Below are 25757 nucleotides of genomic sequence, written 5' to 3' on the forward strand. Positions count from 1 at the left end.
TAAAACAATATAGATTTTTTTTTAGTAATTAAGTAACAAAAACAAGCATCAGTTGTTTTTTTTGGGACACAAAAGTCAGCTTGCAGGACTGACTTGCAGGAGCAGTATTGTCAAGTGGATTTGCAAACTCATCAAGGATCACGATTAAACTGGCTCTCATGATCACCCTCGAAAGCATAACCAAAACTTACCTCTGTTGAAGAGAAGAAGTTCATACATTTACATTTAGGCATTTGACAGAAGCTCTTATCCAGAGCGACTTACAAGAAGTGCTTTGGAGTTTCCGTCACTGGATAGATACTTACACTGGGTTACTGGGTTACTAACTTAGTGCTGTCAAAACAGTCAAACGCAGTTGGGAAGAGTTCTTTTTATTTTTTTTGGGTTGAAGCAGGTTAGTCCAAGTATTGAAGAAACAGATACGTCTTGAGTCGTCGTTTAAAGACTTTCAAAGGCTTTGCGCTGTAAGGACATCTAGAGGAAGTTTTTTCCACCATCTAGGTGCCAGAACAGAAAAGAGTCTGGATGAATGTCTTCCTCGACCCCTGAGAGATGGTAGAACGAGGTGAGCAGTGATGGAGGATCGGAGGGAACGTGGTAGAGTGCGTGGTATGATTAGAACAGAGAGGTAAGTGGGTGCTGGGCCATTTTTAGCTTTGTAGGCAAGCATCAGAGTTTCATATTTTGCAACTTTCAGTATTTGTTTGTAGAAAGAAATAAAAATAAGGAAAGACCATGGAATTAGAAGGTGTGATCAAACTTTTTACTGATATTGTATATAATATCGCGGAAAGTCAGACTATCATATTGTAGCGTTTTTCACCGCTATGCAGGAACTTGGAGAGACGAGTGAGCTGCTTTTGCTGCCCAATGCAAATGGCTGGGAGTAATTTATTTTCTTCCGCACGTATACACAAAATCCACCACATCCAACCTCCATAAAACACCCATCATCCACACACACACACCTATGGCCGAAGCCACTAACTTGAACACTTTTTCCCAACAGGGTGAACACAAAACAATCCCTCCCGCAAAGCATGATGGTAGACCATCAAAACCCCGCCCACGCCACACTATATTCTAGATTTATTACAAATAAGTAAATTATGTCAAGCCCTTTTGTTATTATAGTTTTAAAGCTCATCAGAAATCCAGTATTTGTGAATATTAGAATATTTAATTTCAAGTTTTATAACACTATGATTAATAATTACAGTATTGTAGAAATTGTATTCCTTTTCTTTTCTAATTAAATTTTCAAAATCTTTTATCTTTAGATTAATTGCTAATAAAGTTACAAATTTCAAGTCTTTTTTGGTTTTTAATTTCGATGATTAATGCTAAACTAGACAAACTAAAATTCTATTCATTTTATAGTGTAATCCTACAGTTTTGGTACAGGGTGGAATAGTAACTCTGGTATATTTACACATACATTTAAAGAACATAATTCTAAATCTTTACACGTAACATTCCTTACAGCCTAAATGATTTACTGCTGCAAAAAGAGCAGAACCCATCACAAAGATTAAGCATGTCTACGACAGTACTGTAGATTTTTGAGTTCGCCGGCAAAATGGCCGCATCAACAAAAATCACATGACAGTGTGACGTTGGTGCATAAACCCGACACATTATTTATTCCTTGAGCAGCAGAGGTTGAACGGGGCAGACCAGGGGCTCGGGTTAGTGCTGTAAACGTCATGCTCCTAATCCAGAGCGGAAACTCCTCCCGTAACCCAACTCCGGCAACGGAACGAAAGAAAAGGGAATACTGAGGAATCAGGAAACACAGGGAAACAATGCAATAAACGACTCAAGAAAGTAAGTAAGTAAATGTTTTATATTAAAACCAATTTAAATGAAGGTTACTAATGTTCTGGCCGATGAAAACTGCATAATCACTCTTTATCTTGTCCAGCAATTTGGAAGTTTCCCCCTCCCAAAGAGACAAGGCCACACGTTAGCAGGATTGCTAGTTGTTTAGCTATCTAATGTTAACGTATTCACTTACACGAACTGGATAATATATGTTCTTGTTAACCCAACAATTACTGTACAATGTAATATACGTTAACTGTTGTGGAAACCTTTACGAAAATATTTTAATGCAATGTGCAATGATTTTATTATCGCCGTTAGCTTTTCCATTATAGTTAACTAAAACGCTAGCAGATGTTCATTGTTTTCCCGGGATTAACCCAACTGTGTTGACTGTCACTATAATAATAATGGCTTAGTAACGTATAGTTCTTATTATACATTTGGTTTTATTGCCTTTTTTTTGGTTGAGTTCTTGCGTCTAAGACTGAACAGTCCCAGTTATTTTTTTATGTGAGTAAATAGTCACATAGCAGCAATATAATTTCCTGTCGGTCAGTCAAACGGTGTCTGTGGTTCGTGCTGTTGTTCTTATTTTTCCCTTATAGAGGCTCATCCAGCTTTTCTTACATTTCAACTTTCTTCGGCTCTTTGCAAGTACTGTGAATTTTCTTAGGAAAATGTAGATAATTTTCACATCTCAATTTGAATGTGAAATTCCCCATGTTTGCGATTGCTTTTTTATAACTTAATTATTTTACCAGTTTTACCACACTGCTTATTTCCTGTGGCCTTACTATTCAATCTAAAATATATTGCCTAAAATGTTACTGTCAAGTAACACGCACACGTTTGTGATTTGTCTTTTTCAATGTGCACGTCTTTTACAACGTGCACATAGGTCTATATCAGATTTATGACCAAAATTTTATTTGTCATGCCATGTGAACAAATAAGTCTGATAAATACCAATCACTTGACAGGCACTGCTTACTTATTCTGGGGGTGGGTTACTTACATCGGCACCTGCATGGTCACATAAATGTTTTTAATATTTAAAAAAACATAACATCAGTAGTATGAACTAACATAATTTATTGTTGGGTCATATGATGGACTGTATCACAGTTGAATAAACTATATAGTGCATTTCTATAGTTTACAGTACATGGCGTTATTCCCTCCGTAATATTAGAGGTTATTAGTCTACATCACACAAAAAGGCGAGAGAAGCATCACAGTTCAGATCAAGCTAGATTAACGAATTTCTGACAATGTCATTCTTTTTTATTTGCTATTCACAAGACCAGTATAATGACATTTTACTGCCAGGAGTTGAGGAAAAAACAGGATTTATTAGCTTCATTTACTGCTGAGTTTGACATGTACTTAAAAAAACGTGTAACAGTTTTCCTAGAAAGTGCTTTTTTTTCTTTTCTTTTTTTAAGACACAGTGGCAAGAGCATGATAAAGGCTTTTTTTGCACGCACATGCTAAAAAGCAGAAAACCTTTGGATTAAGCGTAATGTTACTAAAATATTGCTAGTACGTATTTTTCTTCAGGCTACTGTGTGTCTGTGTACATGGTTCCAGTCAAAAGGTTGGACAAACTTTCTTACTCAATGATTTTCTTTATTTTTATTGTTTTCAACTTTGTATATTAATACTGAATAAATTTAAATTATGACAAAACAAAAAGGGAATTATGAAGTCAACAGAAATGTGTTAAATAGCTCAAAATATATAAATATTAAGGGTGTCACGATTTTGATTTTAAATCGAAATCGATTGAAATTCATGCTCAATCTCGATTATCGAATAAAAAAATGGAATCGTCAATGCTGCTGATGTCAACTTGGCTTGCCAAGCGGAAAAAAAAAACACGCTTGTTGCAGTGCTGCGAGTCAACCTAACAGCTACAACAGCCAAAAGATAGCATGGCAACTGCAGATGCAGGAGACCCGTCGACAGAACTTGAACCCCCCCCCCCCTTATTCACTGAAGTTGCTGGTGTGGAAGTATTTTGGATTTCCAGTGAGTTATGTTGACAACGTTCGTGTTGTCGACAAAAAAAAAACCACAGTTTGCAAACTATGCTATGTACGTATACCACATTATTCCACCGGCAGCACGACTAACATGGCGCCACAAAAACATAGATTTGTCTGTTAAACCGACAAGTGTAACACAAACTACTCTCCCGTCTTCATTTGGAATAAAACTTCCAAGTAAATCAACGCGTGCAAAGGCAATTACAAGCGCGGTAGGAGTATTTATAGCTGCGGACATGCGACCTTATTCAGTGGTAGAAAACTCCGGTTTTAGGCATTTAATTAGCGTGCTAGAACCGCGCTACGAAATCCCAAGTAGGACGCATCTCACAGCAACAGTGATACCCTCCATGTACAAAAATGTGAAGGAGAAAGTTATTTAAGTTCTTAGCAGTGCACATTTAGTAGCCTTGACTACAGATTGCTGGACCTCCTTCTCAACAGCTGGGGACATTGTGAAATCTCAAAGAGCAGCCCTCTCCACAGAGAATGTGGACATTCTCATTTTCTTAAAGAACAACATGAAACTGTATTAAAAAAAAATCTGTCCATATAAATGTAAATAGTTAATATTTTTGACAGTATTTTTGCAATATTTTTAGCAGTTCTCTTTTCATATTCCTCTTTAACAAGAACTTGAAACTGCTATTTTTTTTGTGAACTTGAATCTCATTATCTGTGAAGAAAACTGCAGTTACAAAAGAGAAATTAGATGGCAGGTTATTTTGTATAAGTTTCCAATTGACTGAAGATATAAGTTATTGTTACATTATATTGTTGTTAAACATTTTAAATTTGACAATGTAGTGTGTGGTACATTGCGAACAAAGGTCAGATATTATTATATTGCATAAAAGTCTTAAAATGGCATAGCTTGTGCTTTTAAATTTTTCTTTTTTAAATCGAGAATTGAACCGTGACTTTAGAATTGAAAATGTAATCGAATCGAGGATTTGGAGAATCGTGACACCCTTAATAAATATATTGCTATTTTCAGTTCTTTAAAGTAGCTATCTTTTGCTTGGATGACAGCTTTGCACACCCTTAGCATTCTCTCAGTCAGCCTCATAAGGTAGTCACCTGGAATGGTTTTACAAAACTCAAAAGTTCCCAGGGGTGTTGAGTACTTGTTGCCTGCTTTTTCTTTATTTTTCCAACTTGTCCCGAACCATTTCAATTAATTTGGATCGGTGATCATTTTGACCGGTGATAATTTGGATTTTTTCAGTAGTTGTAGTAGCACAAATTGTACTACTAAGATTGTACCCACCCTTTCTTTGCACAAGACAACTAATGATTTAAAGCACATTAAGAAGGCAAGAAATTTCACAAATTAACTTATGGCATTTCCTCCTCAAATTCATGAAAATGGTTCACAGATATATATAATGTGTGTGTATATATATGGGTCAATGACGTGACGCCCCCTTTTTCTGTCCGGGTTAATTTTATTTTAAAATTAATTTTATTTTAAATTATATATTTAAAATACATAAAAATTTCTCATCTACTTGTTATACCTTCTTTACCTACTAAACCACTCTAACTTCTCCAAATGTTTAAGTTTTTCATCATTTTTCTGCTATCCGAAGTGCCAAAACACCATATGGGGCGACCGTCCAGCCTTGACTTTAGTTAGGACAAGTGGTTTAAAAACACTTTAAATCAACTTAAATATATCCCTTTTCCTAGTTGGCATAATTTTAAACATGTTTAACATCCATTGACAAAACTATAAAGCATTTGCTCATATATTTCTATCATGATATACAAACGAATGTTGTCCGAATTATGTTGATTCTATCCATTTCATCCGGGGCGACCATCAACAAACCACAATTTTGGGACCTTTATTTTAAAAAACATCTCAAGGATGGGATACTGCATCAGCCAGACACAAGTGAAGACCCCCTGGAAACAACTGTATAGTAAATCAGTCTCTCTCATATAGTAAGAAAAAGCTGTTTTTTAACTGCTGTAATGTCGTAGTCACTTTTGGTCATCATGTGGGGCGACCACCCCAAAACTGTGAATTATATTTTTTTTCCACAAATCTATATTTTGATGATAAATTTGATAGTGCTTTGTCACTAGAAGAAACTAGTTTGGTTTCTGAGGCTAACTGTTAGCCTGTTATACTTGAGTAAACTTGAAAACATCATATGGGGTGACCGAGTATCATGTGTGGCGACCACTGCTAAATGTTTTAAATGATAGATATATGTCCTATATTTGTAGTTTTCATATTCCATACATCAATTCTATACATAGAGTTAATTGTTTAAGTATAATTATTTGTATATATTTTATCTTTTTTTTTTTTTTTTTCTAAATTCAGCCATTTTCCATTCCTTTTATAGGGATAAACATTTATTTTAACTGGATAATGAAGGAGACTCTGATATTATAGAATAAACTTGTGGTAATAATGGTTTTCATAAAATGAAAGGGCACCAAAGTTTATCTTTATTCATCAGTTTATCTACTTACTGATATGAGTTCAACTAGTCTTAATGATACATAAAAATGTGAATTCTGAGATATATTACGGTCGCCCCAGATGACTTTTTTAAGGCTATGTTTTATTAACTTAAGTGTAAAAACACAAAAATGGAATTTTTTTTTACTTTTCTTTATAAAGGCATGTGTACACTACATTCCAAAGGTTTAGAAAATGGCCATACATATCCATATTTTTGGTATTTTAAAATTGGCCTATTAAAAAGTCTTATCCGTCCCATATATATATATATATATATATATATATATATAAATATATATAAAATATATATTTATATATATATAAATGTCCAGAAAGCTTGGACACGCCTTTTTTTTTTTTTTTTTTCTAACTAGGAACCGAAATAACATGGAATTGGGTAATTAAGTAACACAACAACAGTCAGTTATTTTAAGAAAAGATGGTCAGGTGTTCTGAAATAGTTGCAAGAACAGTATTGTCAAGTGCATTTGCAAAACCCTTAAAGCACCATGATGAAGCTGGCTCTCATGAAGACGACTGCAGAATTACCACAGTTGTTTTGACTTTTTACTTTGACTGTTGTACCTGCTTCTTTTTTTTGCATAAACAATCCAGCAATTTATTTTTTTGTCTGAAAGTGGCTGAATAAACAATGGTACCGCGGTATATGGTAAAAAAAAAAAAGGGCGTCTCAACACAAAAAAAAGTACAGTAACAAGTTGCACAGCTTTTTTTTTTTTAAGTCTAAAAAAAGAGATTTGCTGGCCAAATAAAATATTTCACATTGCTTTTTAGTGATTCTGAAGATGAACCTTTTTTTCAAAGTCTGGAGTATTTGTGAACATTAATTAATCTCATTACAGCAACACTTTGAAAACATCAACACTGTTAGAAAAGCAAATACATTTTCACAATTTTTTTTAATTGATTTCTCTTATTACTGCAACATCCTACACAATTTACAACCATTTTTTCAAATGACATGACAAATGCCCCTTTTTGTATCAGCGAGAATGAAAGGAAAGGTGTGCAGGACAGTGGTGAGACCAGCGATGCTCTACGGCTTAGAGACAGTGGCACTGAAGACAGGAGGCAGAGTTGGAGGTAGCAGAGCTGAAGATGTTGAGGTTCTCTTTGGGAGTGACAAGGATGGATAGGATCACGAATGAGTTCATTAGAGGGACAACCCATGTTAGATGTTTTGGAGATAAAGTCAGAGAGGCCAGATTGAGGTGGTTTGGACTGTTCAGAGGAGAGATGTTGAATATATCTGTAGAAGGATGCTGAGGTTTGAACTGCCAGGCAGGAGGTCTAGATGAAGACCAAAGAGGAGATTTATGGATGCAGTGAGAGAGGACATGAAGTTAGTTGGTGTGAGAGAAGAGGATGCAGAGGATAGGGTTAGATGGAGGCAAATGATTCGCTGTGACGACCCCTGAAAGTAGGGATGCACCGATACCGGAATCTGGTATCGGCCTCGATACCAGATTTTCTAAAGTCCTCGTACTCGTTAAAAGTTCGCCGATACCGGGGACCGATACCACGGTCTGAGAAATGTCTATGTTAATAGGGGTTAATCACAGGCGACCAGGCCCCAGCTGCAGCTCAGAGCAGGGAGAAGGCGAGGCGAGACATGTCAGCTGTGTGGAACTATTTTAAAGTGAATGAAGACGACAAAACGAAGGCGGATTGCAAATTGTGCTCAGCGAAATGGTCCAGAGGAGGCTCAAAAGGTAGCGCATTTAACACAAGTAATTTAATCAAGCACCTAAAATCCCAACACGACTTGTCTAAAGTGGCAGAGTTTACAACAAACTGAAAAAAATACTTGAGTTGCACTGTCACTGTTTAATTTTTTTAAAATAATTATTTATTCTGTAATATGTTGCATACAACATGCTTTTCATTTTAAATAAATGTTCTTAATTTCAAACTAGTCCCTTGTTTTTTTTTTTGTTGTTAAATTATATGACTTAAGCTGTTACCTGGAAATTTAAATCATGTTTTTATTAAGTACTCGGCATTGGCAAGTACTGAAATGCAAGTACTCGTACTCGTTTTCCAAAAAAGTGGTATCGGTGCATCTCTACCTGAAGGGGACAGCCGAAAGACACAGAAGAAGAAGACATGACAAACCTGAAAGAACATAATTTGTAGATTCTGTACATGCATTTAAAATCAAAGTACAATATTCTATTAATTAAATTAACATTTAAACATCTGTTGCAGTAAAGATGTTGTAGGTGCATGTTATTTACAAGTTCTGACGCGTGTCTTTAGTTACACAGTGTCACTGACGACATCAGACGTTTCGTTGATTTCTTTGTCTCTTGTTTATTTTCAACATCAAAAACAACGGTTGTTACAGTTTCTTGCATAAATCCACTGTAGTCACGACAAGTCGCTTGCTGTGTTCTGTACCTATGATAGATTACAGTTACAACAACTTATTTTACTGTATTCCTTTTAGCTTACTGTCTCACGGCAAGCGACTTTAAACAAAAACAGCCTGAGTCAGTGCCGAGTGCAGAGTCTATTTACAATTAGACCAGCGGTGGAAAAAAGCCCAGCATGCACAGAAGTTGCAGGAACAGCCAGGTACCACTGGGCAAGGATGCTTAGCTTTGCAAATCGAGACTTATTTACTTTCCACCACAATAAAGGATCCTGGTTTACAGAGATGGATGGCTCCCTAAAGTAGCTTTCGATTTCGGTGTCATGCGGAGAAGCATCACTCATGCTGTAGTCCTCGCCAAAAAAAAAGAGCACCGTTGCTGAGTCGGGCTTACTTTATATGGGTCTGGCAGGATTTAGGATTGTCTCGCAAAGCTGCTTCAGATTCTCTTTTACTCTCTCCTGAAGCTCTGTCTTAAGTAACTTGAGATGTTTGTGTCTTGGATCCAAAGCCGCTGGAATCAGATCTGCCTCTTTCTCAGCATCCTCAGTAACCTATGCGCCGTTTCAGAGATTCGGCTACGGCATTTTTAAATTCAGACACTCTTGGAGACTCATTCCTCTGTGTGTTTAAATGTCTAGTGATGACTGTGTGATCGGATAGACCAATGAACTGGAAACGTGAGTCTCACTGCACATTGTAGTTGTGGCACACTTAAGAGACTTGAAAACAGGTGTCAGTTCTTCCACAGTCTCCCAGTGCTCATCTTTTAGGTTAGGTGTCCTTGCATCTGCAAGTTTTGTAACATTGCGATCGGACAGAATAGCACATACTGCCCACCTCGTTCCAAAAGGCGTTCGAACATGTCACACACCGAAATTCCACCGCGTGCGACAATGCTGAATAAGCTTATGGTCGGGAATATTTTGTTCTTGTTGTTTCTGCCTTAGCGTGGCTGTAGCTACTGTTCTGTGGTGAAAATGTGATACCAAGCGGCTACTTGCATTTATTACATTTTTTACAGTTGCAACATTGAAGCCCTTGTTGATTGCAAGCTGCAGGGTGTGTGCGAAACAGGGCACTGATTCCCGAAGACTTTGATTTGCCAGAACCATGTTAGCAGATGCCATTACTTTTTCAGAGCTTAACAGCCACTTTTCTGTTGCATCTTTCAGGTGGTTGCCAATGTTTACAGCTGTGTGCCTTTCTTCGAAACCTTGCGTCTCTAATACTGCGCTGTGAATTTTCCATTCATTTATATAATGACAGGTTAGCGTCATATACGATTCAGTGGTTAGCGAAGTCCACGAGTCCGTAGTTATTGCCACCCGCGCTGGCTTTAACAGACTGTTTTTTATTGAACAAGCGCATTTTTCGTATAGAGCATCAATTCTTGCAGTGACTGTTTTGCGCGATGGGAAAGTATAGTGGGGTTCAAGGTAATTCATTAAACCTTTAAAACCTTCACCTACAACAAAACTAATAGGCAGCAAGTCTTCTGCTGTCATTTCTGCTATTAACTGCGTCATCTTCTCTGCCCTGCCTTTGTCGCATTTCTGTCTGACGGTGAAATCTCTTATGCTCGTCTGACTGCTGGTAGTGGCGTCGGCATCATCTGCTTTTTTTGTGTTTATTTGCAAGATGATAATGCATCGAACTTGTTGTGGAGTTGTAGACAGAGTGTGGCGCTGCACATCTTACACTTGACTGTTTTTTGTCACGTTTTTTTCAACGTGTTGCCAGACATCGCTGCGCGCTTTAGAAGCCATTTTCGCTCTGTGCTCCGGTCTTGTCTATAGACTGCAAATTCTTACAGCCGTAACTAATTAAATATCAGACTACCGCCCAAATACCAGATTAAAAAATCAGAAAGAATGAAAGTAGTTTCATTTAAATCGTCATTTTTATGCTTGATCATTCCTGATGGGTTTGAGTAATGGATTAATCGAGTACTCGTGCACATCCCTAAATTCGAGGGACCACTGTAATGTGGTGCTTTCTTTGCTGGCCTTCAAATATTTTTCTTTATTTTTCAATTTTGTGATGAAATACTGTTATTTGACTATTAGTAATGTTTCTTAGCTTTAAGTTTTTTTTATAGGTCTAAAAATAGTGTGGTTTGGGTGGTAGTGCTATTTACTTATTAGCCAGCTGCTTTTAGGTAGGTGTTAAAATGGCATTCGGTTTAAAACCACCACCAAAAAGACCTAAAAGTGCAGTAGATAGTAAAACAAAACAACATTCCTTGAGGACCAGGGTGCTGCATAAAACAACACAGAACTACAGGAGAGAACATATAATATATTATATAATATTATATTATATATTTTATATATATATAAATTGTGCTAGAATAATCCTAAAGTACATAAACTGTTTTGTCCTCTGCTACACTCATGCATATATCCCAGTGTTTCACTAGTGCTTTGATATCATCAAGGTTGTAGGTTTTCTCAGTATGCTAGAGCCATGATCAGACTACCTGCTTTATGTCTAGACACTGGTCTGCAGGGAGCTTCTTTAATGGCCCAAACATGTGGAAATCACCTGGCACAAGGTCACCACTGTATGGGGGCGGATGTGGCAATATCTTCCTAACACAGGGGACAGGAACCCACCGCTCTAGAGCCACATGTGGCTCTTTCATCCCTCTGCTGCGACTCCCAGTGACTTTTGAAAATAATGAGTATTTTAGTTTAGGTTGTTAGTTTTTTAAATGTAATTCTAAATTTGAATATTATGATAATCTTGTAACATAAAAATAAAATTTGTTTAATGTTCTTTCACTCAAAAACTGCATCACAACCGCTGATGTGCGACACATTTGCTGACACGCGATTTATATTAATAGTCCTTCTTTTATTCAGGTTGACTGCTGACTGCACGCTCCAGTATATGCGATAAAAGGATGACAGCAGACGGCAATGATTGCTGTAGGCTCCAAGTCACCTTAGCCGGGATTGTCATTTACAGATATACAGCACACAATAAAAAGTTTGCACTATTTAAATGTTTCAAAGTGGCCAAAAGTCTTATTACCATACTGTGCTTAAAGTCTTCTGCAATCTGTTTCATGCCTTCGTTCACAAATTTCATCAAAACTTTGTTTGACTTGAACTTAACCAGTATATTCATGTAAATGAGTGAGAAAATAAGAATATCAACACTGATATTGACCCAAAATTTCCATTTGAGATTAAGTATTCCGTCTGACTATCTATTACTGAATCTATAAAACAGTAATTTTCTTGGCTGTTGAAAAAAGTTCTGCTCATATTTCTGCACATCAGTGACAAACCAGAGCTGCTAGTTAGTGCAGTTGATTGTCATCACAAAATAAAAAAGACCAGAGCAAACAAAGGGGGAAAATTTATGAAATAATTTTTTTGTGGTGTGTTTATTCATTGGGGATACTTGGTGCTTGCAGGCCTTTATTAAACACAGATACTTGATGCTTGCAATGATGGGACTCTATTGTCAGTATGAAATGCACACTCCAACAAAGTCCAATTTGATTTTGACAGTCAGTCACTTCTTGGCACAATTACAGTCTGCACTGTACCAGAGCAACCTTCCATACTCACACTTACAGATGCTTTTTAAAATTTTTATTATGGAACTATACCCGAGTTATTGCATTCATTGATGCTTGTTAGATGTGTAGAATTCTTTTCCCTTACATTTAAAATTATTTTGCATATTTGTCTTCAGCGATAATGTTGCGTTTTTGTTGACACTGTCAGTGGTTGCTATTAGGGATGTAACGGTATAATCAAATGAATTGCATAGTCCTTCTTTGCCATGAAAATTAACTTAATCCCAAAAATAACCTTTCCACTGCATTTCATTGCTGTCATTAAGGGACCTGCTGAGATCATTTCAGTAATCGTCTTGTTAACTCAGGTGTAAATGTTGACAAGCACATGGCTGGAGATCATTATGTCAGGCTGATTGGGTTAGAATGGCAGACTTAACATGTTAAAAGAAGGGGGAATGCTTAAAATCATTGTTCTTTAATTGTTAACCATGGTGACCTGCAAAGAAACGCATGCAGCCATCATTGCGTTGTATAAAAATGGCTTCACAGGCAAGGATATTGTGGCTACTAAGATTGCCCCTAAATCAACAATTTATAGGATCATTAAGAACTTTAAGGAAAGAGGTTCAATTCTTGTTAAAAAGGCTTCAGGGCGTCCAAGAAAGTCCAGCTAGCGCCAGGATCGTCTCCTAAAGAGGATTCAGCTGCGGGATCGGAGTGCCACCACTGCAGAGTTTGCTTAGGAATGGCAGCAGGCAGGTGTTAGCGCATCTGCACGCACAGTGAGGCGAAGACTTTTGGAAGATGCCCTGGTGTCAAGAAGGGCAGCAAAGAAGCCACTTCTCCCCCCAAAAAAAATTAGGGACAGATTGATCTTTTGCAGAAAGTATGGTAAATGGACTGCTGAGAACTAGGGCAAAGTCATATTCTCCAATGAAACCTCTTTCCAATTGTTTGGGGCATCTGGAAAAAGGCTTGTCCAGAGAAGAAAAGGTGAGCGCTACCATCAGTCCTGTGTCATGCCATCTGTAAAGGATCCTGAGACCATTCATGTGTGGGGTTGCTTCTCATCCAAAGGAGTAGGCTCACTCTCAATTTTGCCCAAAAACATAGCCATGAATAAAAAATGGTACCAAAACACCCTCCAACAGCACCTTCTTCCAACAATCCAACAACAGTTTGGTGAACAACAATGCATTTTCCAGCACGATGGAGCACCGTGCCATAAGACAAAAGTGATAACTAAGTGGCTCGGGGACCAAAACGTTGAAATTTTGGGTCCATGGCCTGGAAACTCCCCAGATCTTAATCCCATTGAGAACTTGTGGTCAATCCTCAAGAGGTAGGTGGACAAACAAAAACCCACTAATTCTGACAAACTCCAAAAAGTTATTATGAAAGAATGGGTTGCTATCAGTCAGGATTTGGCCCAAAAGTTGATTGAGAGCATGCCCAGTTGAATTGCAGAGGTCCTGAAAAAGAAGGGTCAACACTGCAAATACTGACTCTTTGCATAAATGTCATGTAATTGTCGATAAAAGCTTTTAAAACGTATGAAGTGCTTGTAATTATATTTCAGTACATCACAGAAACAACTGAAACAAAGATCTAAAAGCAGTTTAGCAGCAAACTTTGTAAAAACTAATATTTGTGTCATTCTCAAAACCTTTGGCCAGGACTGTAAATTTGTAAAAAAGCACATCAGCAGCCTGTTGTGGGACATCTCAACACTTCATTAACAATATTTTATACCTGTCTAGTACCTAGCAAGTACACTTGATGATGGCCTGAATATGTGAGGCATTTCATATAGTTCTGTTTGTGTTGTTTGCTTATATTGGTAATTGGTATCTGCAAGTGTCCTAATGCATATCTTGCACATGTTTGCTTTATGTCTCCCTTCAGATGTGTAATGAAGATTTACCTTCGCAATTTGTCTGTCACTCTGCATCAGAGTCTGCAAATTGTTGTGCTTAGTACTTCTGTTAATTATGCTAATAGGATTTTTCAAAATCTTATGATTAATTTACCCATGATAGCACTTATCTAGCAAAAAGGTTTCTGCATAGGCATGTTCAGAATTGCTGTCTGGTGAATGATGGGTAATTGTTTAAATGTGTCAATTTTAGTATTAGTCTTAATGCAAGTATGCTAAGAAGGTGAGAGGAAAATATTTATAATAATAATAATAATAGATAGAAAATTCATAAACTGTGTGTGTGTGTGTGTGAGAGAGAGAGAGAGAGTCGAGGGGATGTTGATTGGGCCCCCTGCTGCAGTTGCCTTTTCTTTGCATGTGAAACACACAGGCACTGATAATAATCTTTTACTTTAGATCCAACAGCACTCACACTTGCTTATTAGAGCAACTGCAGGTGCAAGAACTTTTTTCAGAGGTTGGGAGAGGAGACTTTAGAAATGTGAGATGTCTAAAAAAACTTATAAAATTAAGACATATATTCTCCTAATCACAAATAGGACAAACAGAAATTTGGGGAAATCAATCAGTCGGATTACTTAGTAAAGTAACAGCAGACAATTTCCGGGCGTGAGGAAATGTCTCAGGAAAGATATGAAGTATCTAATGTATAGTTCAATGTAGGTGTAGAGCAACAGTATTTAAACAAAGGCATCTGTTCCTATATCTGCTGGTGGTGGCTTTTATTACTCTCAGCCTTTTTCGGATAGGGGGAAGTTCCAATAGTGAATGTCCATGGTGAGATGCATCAGAGATTATCTTATCTGTATGCCACTTGATTAAGTGATTGGAGCTGGTTGATGGAAATAATTGATGCAGGGTAGAGCAGGCAAATTTTACGCTTGTAGACATGTTATCGTCTTAGCTACCCTTAAAAAAATAATAATGCAGCCAGTGCACAACAAAATACAACTGACATTTTATTTAAGAAATAATTTTAGAAAATTTGCAGTTGCATCTAAAATATCTTTGGCATTATAATTTTTTGATTACATTTTATATCTTCTTGTAAGTTTTTTATTGTTGATTGCTTTCTCTCCACTTTATAGCATAAGAAATGAAGACTTGAACTCAGCCTCCTAGTGAGTGAGCGATTGCCCGTGTTTCTGGTGAGATGGGGTTTGGTCAGGACTTGAGAAACTCCCACGAGGGCTTAATCAAACTTCAGGACTGGGAGCTGCGGCTACTAGACACAGTAAAGCGCTTCATGACACTTCGTGTTAAGAGTGACAAGGAGTATGCATCACTTCTCCTCAACATTACGCAGCAGGTTGACAAACAAGACAACTCCTCGCAGATTCACTACATCAGCACTGTTTCCAAGGTGACTATTCCTTCGTAGTTTGATACCTTTTTAAAATTTGGTTTGGGGTAAAACATATTGCATAAATAAGCAGTAATGCCTATTAATAATTATTAATAAGTAATTTAGTCCATTATGTTGATGATGTATGATCTGTTAGAGAAGCAGGTTGTAATTGTTTATATGGCACTGAAGAATGTAATTTTCTAGAACTGACCGTGGTATTCTGATAATGCTATGTTCTACTGCTGTTAGTCATGGGCTCAGATGGTACAGCAAACAGAACAGCTTAGTAAGATCATGAAGTCTCATGCTGAAGAGCTCAATTCAGGCCCATTGCACCGCCTCACCATGATGATCAAAGACAAGCAGCAGGTGAAGAAAAGCTACCAAAGTATACACCAGCAGATTGAATTTGAGCTGAACAAGGCAAGTGCGCACCTATCTAGTTCTTGAAATAAGTGATTTTCTCATGATTTCATTTTCATCAAATATTTTAAGATATTATGGTTTAAGCCTATGAACCTGGGGTTAATGGAATACTAATTTTACAAAGGCATGTCTTTATTGTTTTCAGGTTACAAAAACTGACATAGAAAAGCTGAAAGGTACATACAGACAATTAACTAAAGATGCTCATAGTGCCAGAGAGAAATATAAGGAAGCAATTACAAAAGGTAAGAACACTCTAATCATCAGTGTTTTTTTTTTTTTTTTTTTTTTGAAAAGTGCCTCTGCACTTTCATTGTATGTCCTAAAGTTTGTTTTTATTAAATATTCTTCAATACAACCAATGTGTAGGAATGGTACATATAAATATTATATTGCTTATTTGTGTTGATCTTTTATTTGGTAACTGGCCATTGGGGAACTGAATTACAATGTTTTGCAGTATATCAAACATGTGCAATGTGTATTGAAAAGAAAATGAACTATGTTGATATCATAAAGTTTTTTCTGTAATTCACTTTCTGGCTAAAACATCGACTATAGTGACATGTGCTTTTTTTCCCTATTATTTTTTTGTCAGGGATCATAACAGAAGAGTCAAACCATGTTTTTTTAAACAAACATTTAGGGCTGCATGATTTTTGCTAAGATGTGAATCACAATTCTCTCACACGATTCTCACTTTTTCAACGAACAATTATTGCACTCAAGTACCAAAAAAACTGGGATATTCAGTTATGATGAAGTGCTGTAACAAAAGTAACAAAAATTGCCTCTTTTCTTTATTTTAGACATTGTAAAATGAATAAAGTTTAAAGATGTTAAACATAAGACAACATTTACTATAATCAATTAAAATAACTAAATAAAATGTGTGCTTTTTGCTTAAATTGGCACAGAATCTTATAGGTTCTTGGCCAAAAACACTAGCCTGTAAACATTTGGAGGTTTTAGGAAGGAACACAGGCATGTTACAGTGTCACCGCCATGTTTTAAAAAAATAAATATATATAATATTTTATATATATATATATAATATTATATTACGTATTATTTGTTCTGGAAGTGTACTTATGTATCAGAACTCTTGTATTTCAAAGCTATTTTACCCCATAAGAAATAATGGAAACTCACACAGTATTTTTCACAGCCCAAAATAGTCATATAAAAATAATTAATACAAAATATAAAGTAAAAATAAAACAAATTAAACTGCACTTTACCTTTGAAAAGAATTGTGACTGGTGTTGGACTAAAGCAAAATTAGGAGCAGGGGGGATAATGTATAGGGCGACATTCTCTCTCTTACACACGCACACACACGTGCGCGCTTTAAACAAATTGATCTCCCGCACTGCTACAGCCTTTTAAACTTTTTTAATTTTTTTTCAGAGGAAGTAGCAGTTGCAGTACAGTTACTAAAGAACAGTTTCTACCTTCGGACGCAAAATAGTAAACAGTACACATGTGCATGGATGTTGACTGTACGAGTGACACACAAACACTGAGACTGAGCATGGGAGACGATTACCCACAATCCCACAACGCAAGAGAGAAAAGGACCATTGACTTAGTTATGATTATGTGACGCTTTGAGCATACATACTAGTATATCAAGACCTAACTCGTTTAACAAGTCAAAATATATTTAAAAATGTATCTCTTCTTGCAAAATGCTTGCAGACTGAGTTATTCGCAATCCAAGGTTCAATTGTACTTTTCTTTACAGTAATGCAAAATATTTTACTTAATTCAATTTAATTAAATTTTATTTGTATAGCACTTTTACAAATTGTCATTGTCGCAAAGCAGCTTTACACAACCAAAAGAAATTATGCAAGTTTGTAAAAAATGTAAATGAACTTAATTGATCATGCGAGATCTGTATCATCTTCCTGCCCTGCCATCATTGTCTCAAAAAGATGGAGGACCAGCTTGACTGAGATAGTAATGTACTGCTCTCCTAAAAGAGCATCAGTGAAGTGAGCGTCTTGTGATCACTTCAAGGACTAAAATATCCTGCCAGGTTGGTGTCAGGTGTCTTGTCTTTCAGTCAGAAGGTAGAACACGTCCAATAGCAGTTTGGTCCTCTGTATCCTCTGGACCATAGCTTGTCGAAATCCCCATCTTGTTGGGCATTCTATTTTATAGTGGTGTTCAGGCAGGTTAAGCTCTTACTGTGCAACAGTAGGCCACAAGCTTTTCGCAAAGACCCATAGCAAGGCCAATCCATGAATCTTTTTTTTTTGCATTCTTTACAGTTATCAACTCCGCAGTAAATTAATTTACCATTTCATAGATATTTTTGCATTAAATGTTAACATGGCTGTTTCTACATTTAAATCTGTACATTTTTATCTAATTACTTCTATTTGAAATTTTAATTGAAACAACAAGTATAAGCACATTAGGTTTATCCTGCTTTGTCCCATTTTTAACAATGTTCATTTAAGCCCTAGAGTAAAGTAGGCCCATTTATAACACTTTATAATAAGGTTCCATTAGTTAATGTATTTACTAACGAACGACAATGAAAAATACATTGATTATTATATATTCATATTTGTAAGCGTATTTTAATGAATATACAGTTGTTAATTGCTGATCCTTGTTAACTTGTAGTGCATTAAGTCATGTTAACAAGCACAACTTTGGAATTTAATAATGAATTAATAGATCTTGAAATTAACATGATTTATTAATGCTGTATGTGTATTCATTCTTAGTAAATACATTAATTGACTTACATTAACTTCTTAACTAATGGAATCTTATTGTACAGTATGACCTTTTATTTTAAATATTAGTATGTTGTGTTAAAAAACATAAGGACACAATTTTCTAATAGAAATTAAAATATGAAAATGTTACATTTATTTACATAAAAAATACCTGACAAAATTAACACTCCAAAGGAAATTGTGCCATATTATTTTGACGTGGGCTTGCATTCATGCATGGAATGCTTCTTGTTCAATCAGAAATCAATTTCTCCTCACATAATCCCCTAGAAATACAACTCAGATTTATACTCGCTAAAAAAGTGGTATGAGGCGCTTCATTTCAGTCATAATATATTGCATTTTTGCTGTGTAGTTTTTGTGTGTGTGTACGTAAGAGTTAATTAATGTTTCAGAGACCATGCTTTATTTTTATCCCCCCCCCCCCCCCCCCCCCGCCCCCCCAAAAAAAAGCCCTGTTTGTATGAGGAATCTGAGTGTGTAGGTGTGAACAGCTGAGAAAATAGGAGTCCTGGTGAAATCTGATGTTACCCGAGTCAGGTGTGAATGGGTCTTACATATTCATGAAAAGTCATAAATTATTCAGTGAAACAGAGGTTCTGCTGCGAAAAGTTAGGCACATCAGTCACTTTACCCCAAACTAAAGGTCTTGCATGTTGTATTGTAGTTGTTTTGCTATTGAAACACAACCAACACTTTCATGAACTCATTTCTGTGTTTAAAACAGTCTGCCAGGTTTGTTTATTCTCCTTTTTCTCTGCTTTTCTGCTAAAGTTTGAAATCGTGTATTTCTTTGTGTGTACAATTTAACATAAGTTTAAAAGTTGAACATTAATCTGACATATTTAAATCAGCCACATTATGAAAGCCCATTTGTGCTCTACATAAATAAGGGAAATGTATTAGCTACTATGTTGGTAAAGATTTGAAATTTACACAAATTTAAGAAGAGTACTGAATCACTGCAGGTCTTCAAAAAGGCCTCAGACCCCTAAGGATTAACAATAGATGCGTATTCACACCCGTCTTTTGTCTTGTGACAGTGTCATGTTTTATTATTCACAGTTTGTTCAGAGAAACCCAGCAACATTGCTGATCTAAGCAAAGTTAATGTTTACAAAATAATTCTGCAAAGTGACAGCACTATGTTTGAATTAAAATACACTACTATCCTCAAGACACGAGCATTTACATGCTGTGTAATACATTTACACATCATGTTATATATCATTTATTATATTACATGATGCACACATCTTTATATTATATGTAGGCTACTAGGATCCCTGATGAACAAGCCGAGGGTAAGGGGGAGGCAAAACTTTGAGATTCATCAATGAAGTTGCTTCCAAGTTCAAACATGTTTAGACCAGAGAATTTCCTAACTTTTATACAGATTCAGACATATTGAATTCAAGAATACACCCCTAGGACCTTAAAGCACAAACACACCGCCACAAAAAATTCTTTGCTTTATGCAGCGTTTAACAAAGCAGAGACGCACATTAACAATATATGTGCATTTAGACCTCTGACCATTTTAAAGAACGAAAAATAAGGGCAAGTTTACAAGCAAATCTCAATATTTAGAATGGAGTAACCAGTTTTTGTCCAGGTCTCGGGACTGCCACTAATACAATTTACAAGTGTTGGACAATGAAACTGAACACTGGCCAATTTAGTGTTGGAGGTTTTATGGCTAAATTTGACCAGCCTGGTAGCCAATCTTTATTGATTGCACATTTTACCAGTGAGAGCAGAGTGTGAAGGTTTATTTAACAGAGTAATAATAGCACAGTTTTGCCTAAAATATTGCAATGCACACAACATTATGGGTGACATATCAGAGGACAAATTGTTGGTGCGAGTCTTGCTGGCGCATCTGTGACCAAGATAGCGAGTCTTTTGTGATGTATCAAGACCGACGGTCTCCAGGGTAATGTCAGCATACCACCAAGAAGGACGAACCACATCCAACAAGAGTAACTGGAGGTTGTATCTAAAAAAAATAAATAAAAAAAATAAAACCACAGCTGCCAAACTCACTGCAGAATTAAATGTGCACCGCAACTCTCCTGTTTTCACCAAAACTGTTTGCCGGGAGTTCCACAGGATCAATGTACATGACCGGGTTGCTATAGCCAAACCTTTGGTCACTCGTTTGTTCTACCAAACCATTCTGGAGTACCATGTGCATCCAATGGTTCGAAAATTGTATCCTGAAGTTGGTGCCGTGTATTAGGATGATAATGCACACAGCAAGACTGGTGACAGAGTGGTTTGATGAACATTAAGTGAAGTTGAACATCTTCCATGGCCTGCACAGTCACCAAATCTAAATATTATTGAGCCACTTTGGGGTGTTTTGGAGGAGCGAATCAGGTAATGCTTTCCTCCACCAGCATCACGTAGTGAACAGTAGGGATGGGAATTGATAAGATTTTTACGATTCCAATTCCATTTTCGATTCTGTTTAACGATTCGATTCTTTATCGATTCCCTCATCGATTCTCATTTGGAAGAAAAGGGACAACAAATTGTTGATTTGAGAACTGTTAGTCCGGAGCGGATCGAAAACGCAACATTCTTTTATAGTTATTGCATGCTGTGTGTGCAAATGTTTTAGCATGTTAGTGGTATTTCCTCCCTTTGAGGAAATATCTACATTGCAAGTTGCCCTATTTTCATGTTTTTTGGTGAAAAACAACCAGACATTTGAGCGTTTGTTCCGCTTAGGCGCCATGCTTACTATTGACTAAGCGTAAGCTACGCAACGTGCATAAGTTACGCAATGCGCGTGATGACGTCATTCGTGCCCACTGGAATCGTTAAGGGAATCGTTTGCAAATTTTGCAAACGATTCCGAGGAATTGAAACACTGGGAACCGGTTCTCAGCAAGAACCGGTTTTCGATTCCCATCCCTAGTGAACAGGCTACCATTCTGCAAGAAGAATGGCTCAAACGCAGGACTTGTATCTGTTATTCCCAAGACAAATTGAGACTGTATTGGCTGCAAGAGGAGGCACTACACAATACTAATGAATGATTGTGGTCTAAAACCAGGCGTTTTGGTTTCATTGTCCAACACCTGTGGATTAATTAGTCTCCATATTTTTTAGGATTCCTTTTTCTTATGCCAAGTTTTCACAGCGCCTATCCAGTCATTTCTTTCACTGCAGTTCTTAATTTTCAGTTCAAAATTTGCAAACAATTCCCTTAACGATTCCAGTGGGCATGAATGTCGTCATTACGCGCATTGCGTAACTTACGCACGTTTCGTAGCTTACGCTCAGTCAATAGTAAGCATGGCGCCTAAGCGGAACAAACGCTCAAAAGTCTGGTTGTATTTCACCAAAAAACATGAAAATAGGGCAACTTGCAATACTTGCAATGTAGATATTTCCTCAAAGGGAGGAAATACCACTAACATGCTAAAACATTTGAACACACAGCATGCAATAACTATAAAAGAATGTTGCGTTTTTGATCCGCTCCGGACTAACAGTTCTCAAATCAACAATTTGTTGTCCCTTTTCTTCCAAATGAGAATCGATAAGGGAATCGATAAAAAATCGAATCGTTGAGCAGAATCGAAAATGGAATTGGAATCGTAAAAATCTTATCAATTCCCATCCCTATGTATCACGCATGCGTTACTTGTTTTGAGTGTCACATGATCACAACTGAGCCAATTTTTTTTTTTTTTTTTTTTTTTCCTCTCTCTTGCCCTGTGGAATTGTGGGTGATCGTCTCCCATGCTGGGTCTTGGTGTGCGTCTCTCACTGGTAATAATCAACATTCGTGAACGTGTGTACTGTTGACTATAACACTGTGACCATGTGTGTGCATGTAAAACATATTTTATTTTGTGTTTGTAAATGTGTGTGTGTGTACAACGCGCGTGTACTATTTCTTCTTTGTCTTTCGGCTGTTCCCTTTTAGGGGTCGTCACAGCGAAACATCTGCCTCCATCTAACCCTATCCTCTGCATCCTCTTCTCTCACACCAACTAACTTCATGTCCTCTCTCACTGCATCCATAAATCGCCTCTTTGGTCTTCCTCTAGACCTCCTGCCTGGCAGTTCCAACCTCAGCATCCTTCTACCGATATATTCACCATCTCTCCTCTGAACATGTCCAAACCGCCTTAATCTGGCCTCTTTATCTTCAAAACATGTATTATGGATTGTCCCTCTGATGAACTCATTCTGGATGGTATCCATCCTTGTCAGTCCCAAGAAGAACCTCAACATCTTCAGCTCTGCTACTTTCAACTCTGCCTTCTGTCTTTTCCTCAGCGCCACTGTCTCTAAGCCGTAGAGCACCGTTGGTCTCACCACTGTCCTGTACACCTTTCCTTTAATTTTTGCTGATATCCTTTTATCGCATAACACACCTGACACTTTTCTCCACCCATTCCAACCTGCCTGTACCCGCCTCTTCACCTCCTTTGAACACTCTCCGTTGCTCTGGACCGTTGACCCTAAGTACTTAAAATCCTGCACCCTCTTTACCTCTGCTCCCTGTATCCTCACGTTCCTCTTGGATTCCTTTCATTCCTCCTTCATTCCTCTGCTTTCCAGAGCATACCTCTACCTTTTCAAATTTTCCTCGACCTGTTCCCTGCTCTCGCTACAAAGCCCAATGTCATCTGCAAACATCATAGTCCATGGAGACTCCTTTCTAACCTTATCTGTCAACCTGTCCATCACCAAAGCAAACAAAAAGGGGCTCAGAGCCGATCCTTGATGCAAACCCACCTCCACCTTGAACTCTTCTGTCACACCTACAGCACATCTCACCACCGTCTTACAGCTGTCATACATGTCCTGCACCACTCTAACATACTTCTTTGCCACACCAGACCTTCTCATACAACACCACAGCTCCTCTTTCGGCACCCTGTCGTACGCTTTCTCTAAATCAACAAAGACACAATGCAACTCTTTATTACCTTTTCTGTATATGGAGTTAATTATGTGCCAAAATTTAACAAACAAACACAATCTACTTTGCAAAGAAAAAAAAGACTTTCTTACAAATGCAGCGTTTTGCAAACAAACACAATCTACTTTGCAAAGAAAAAAAGTTGACTTTCTCACAAATGCAGCATTTTGCAAACAAACACAATCTGCTTTGCAAAGAAAAAAATCGATTTTCTCACAGATGCACCCACCGTATTTTCTCACAGATGCACACACCGTATTTTCTCACAGATGCACACACCGTATTTTCTCACAGATGCACACACCGTATTTTCTCACAAATGCAATGGAGCAACTTCCTTTTCCAAAACAGCAGATGGCGCTATCGGTCAATTTACTCTCTTCTCCCGAGACCTCAAACAATGTGTTTATATCGTTTACCCTTATGTCCCAGAGGAATATGAGCGGGGAACAGTTTTGAGGTGTCCATTATATATCCAGACAGCCAGACATATTAACAATCCACTATCTTTAGGATAGAGCCCTGTAGGGGAATACAGTTATATCAAACCACAATTGCATTTTAATTAACTATTGAAGGCTGAAAGAACTGCCATCATGTTTGGCTTTTTATATCCACACCAGACGTATGCAACACGATGCATCAAAATCTTTTAGAATTAGTGATCATATCTACATTTAAATAATCTTTAACAAAGTTATAAGGGGGGAAAAAGCTATAAATGAACAGTAAACATACTGAATTACAGACAGAATTCTATTACAAATCAGATTGTAAAAAGTTTCAAAAATTTCATGCAGTCTAATACAATGATTCCTGCATCTTACTGTATCTACACCTCGCGCTGCAACAGCTGTCTACAATGTATGATTGTACTACAGACACAGATTATTTAAATGTAGATATGATCACTAATTATAGTTAATAATTCAATAGTTCATTAAAATGCAACTGTGGTTTGATATAACTGTATTCCCCTACAGGGCTCTATCCTAAAGATAGTGGATTGTTAATATGTCTGGCTGTCTGGATATATAATAGACACCTCAAAACTGTTCCCCACTCATATTCCTCTGGGACATAGGGGTAAACCATATAAACACGTTGTTTGAGGTCTCGGGAGAATAGAGTAAATTGACCGATAGCGCCATCTGCTGTTTTGGAAGAGGAAGTTGCTCCATTGCATTTGTGAGAAAATATGGTGGGTGCATTTGTGAGAAAATATGGTGGGTGCATTTGTGAGAAAATACGGTGGGTGCATTTGTGAGAAAATACGTTCAGCGCATTTGTGAGAAAATACGTTCAGCGCATTTGTGAGAAAGTCGATTTTTTTTTTTTCTTTGCAAAGCAGATTGTGTTTGTTTGCAAAACGCTGCATTTGTGAGAGTCTTTTTTTTTTCTTTGCAAAGCAGATTGTGTTTGTTTGCAAAACGCTGCATTTGTGAGAGTCTTTTTTTTTTTTCTTTGCAAAGCAGATTGTGTTTGTTTGTTGAATTTTGGCACATAATTAACTCCATATCTGTACTTCTCCATCAGCATCCTCAAAGCAAATACTGTGTCTGATGTACTCTTTCTAGGCATGAAACCCTATTGCTGCTCACAAATGCTTACCTCTGCCCTTAACCTAGCTTCAACTACTCTTTCCCACAGCTTCATTGTCTGGCTCATTAGCTTTATGCCTCTGTAATTGCCACAGCTCTGCACATCTCTCTTGTTCTTAAAAATCGGCACCAATACACTTCTCCTCCATTCTACTGAAATCCTCTCACTCCAAGATCTCGTTAAACAAACTAGTTAAAAACTCTACTGCCACCTCTCCAAGCACTTCCATACTTCCACATCAGGACCAACAGCCTTTCCACTTTTCATCCTCTTCAACGCCCTTCTCACCTCACTTTTACTAATATTTGCTACTTCCCACTCCACAACAGTCACGTCTACTTTTCGTTCTCTTTCATTTTCCTCATTCATAAACTCTTTAAAGTACTCCTTCCATCTTCCAATTACCCTCCTGGCATCTGTCAGTACATTTCCATCTCTATCTTTA

General features: G+C 37.2%; 1 protein-coding gene across 5 annotated transcripts in view; it reads left to right on the top strand.

Moving 5' to 3' along the window:
- Positions 1 to 1685: 1685 nt before the first annotated feature.
- fer (fer (fps/fes related) tyrosine kinase) overlaps positions 1686 to 25757 on the top strand; it is an 88603-nt gene continuing 64531 nt past the window's right edge. For 2 of the 5 annotated variants that reach the window (XM_053485086.1, XM_053485092.1), the window contains exons 1-4: positions 1686 to 1827; positions 15318 to 15592; positions 15827 to 16000; positions 16149 to 16248. In XM_053485086.1, the coding sequence (XP_053341061.1) occupies positions 15383 to 15592; positions 15827 to 16000; positions 16149 to 16248 (484 nt within the window). In that variant the 5' untranslated portion in view covers positions 1686 to 1827; positions 15318 to 15382. Of the gene's footprint in view, positions 1832 to 15317; positions 15593 to 15826; positions 16001 to 16148; positions 16249 to 16601; positions 16775 to 17413; positions 17740 to 25757 lie in introns of those variants that run through there. The other 3 variants (XM_053485090.1, XM_053485091.1, XM_053485087.1) reach the window with 3 other exon arrangements.

Source organism: Clarias gariepinus, chromosome 24, assembly GCF_024256425.1.
Source record: "Clarias gariepinus isolate MV-2021 ecotype Netherlands chromosome 24, CGAR_prim_01v2, whole genome shotgun sequence".
Classification (NCBI taxonomy): domain Eukaryota; kingdom Metazoa; phylum Chordata; class Actinopteri; order Siluriformes; family Clariidae; genus Clarias; species Clarias gariepinus.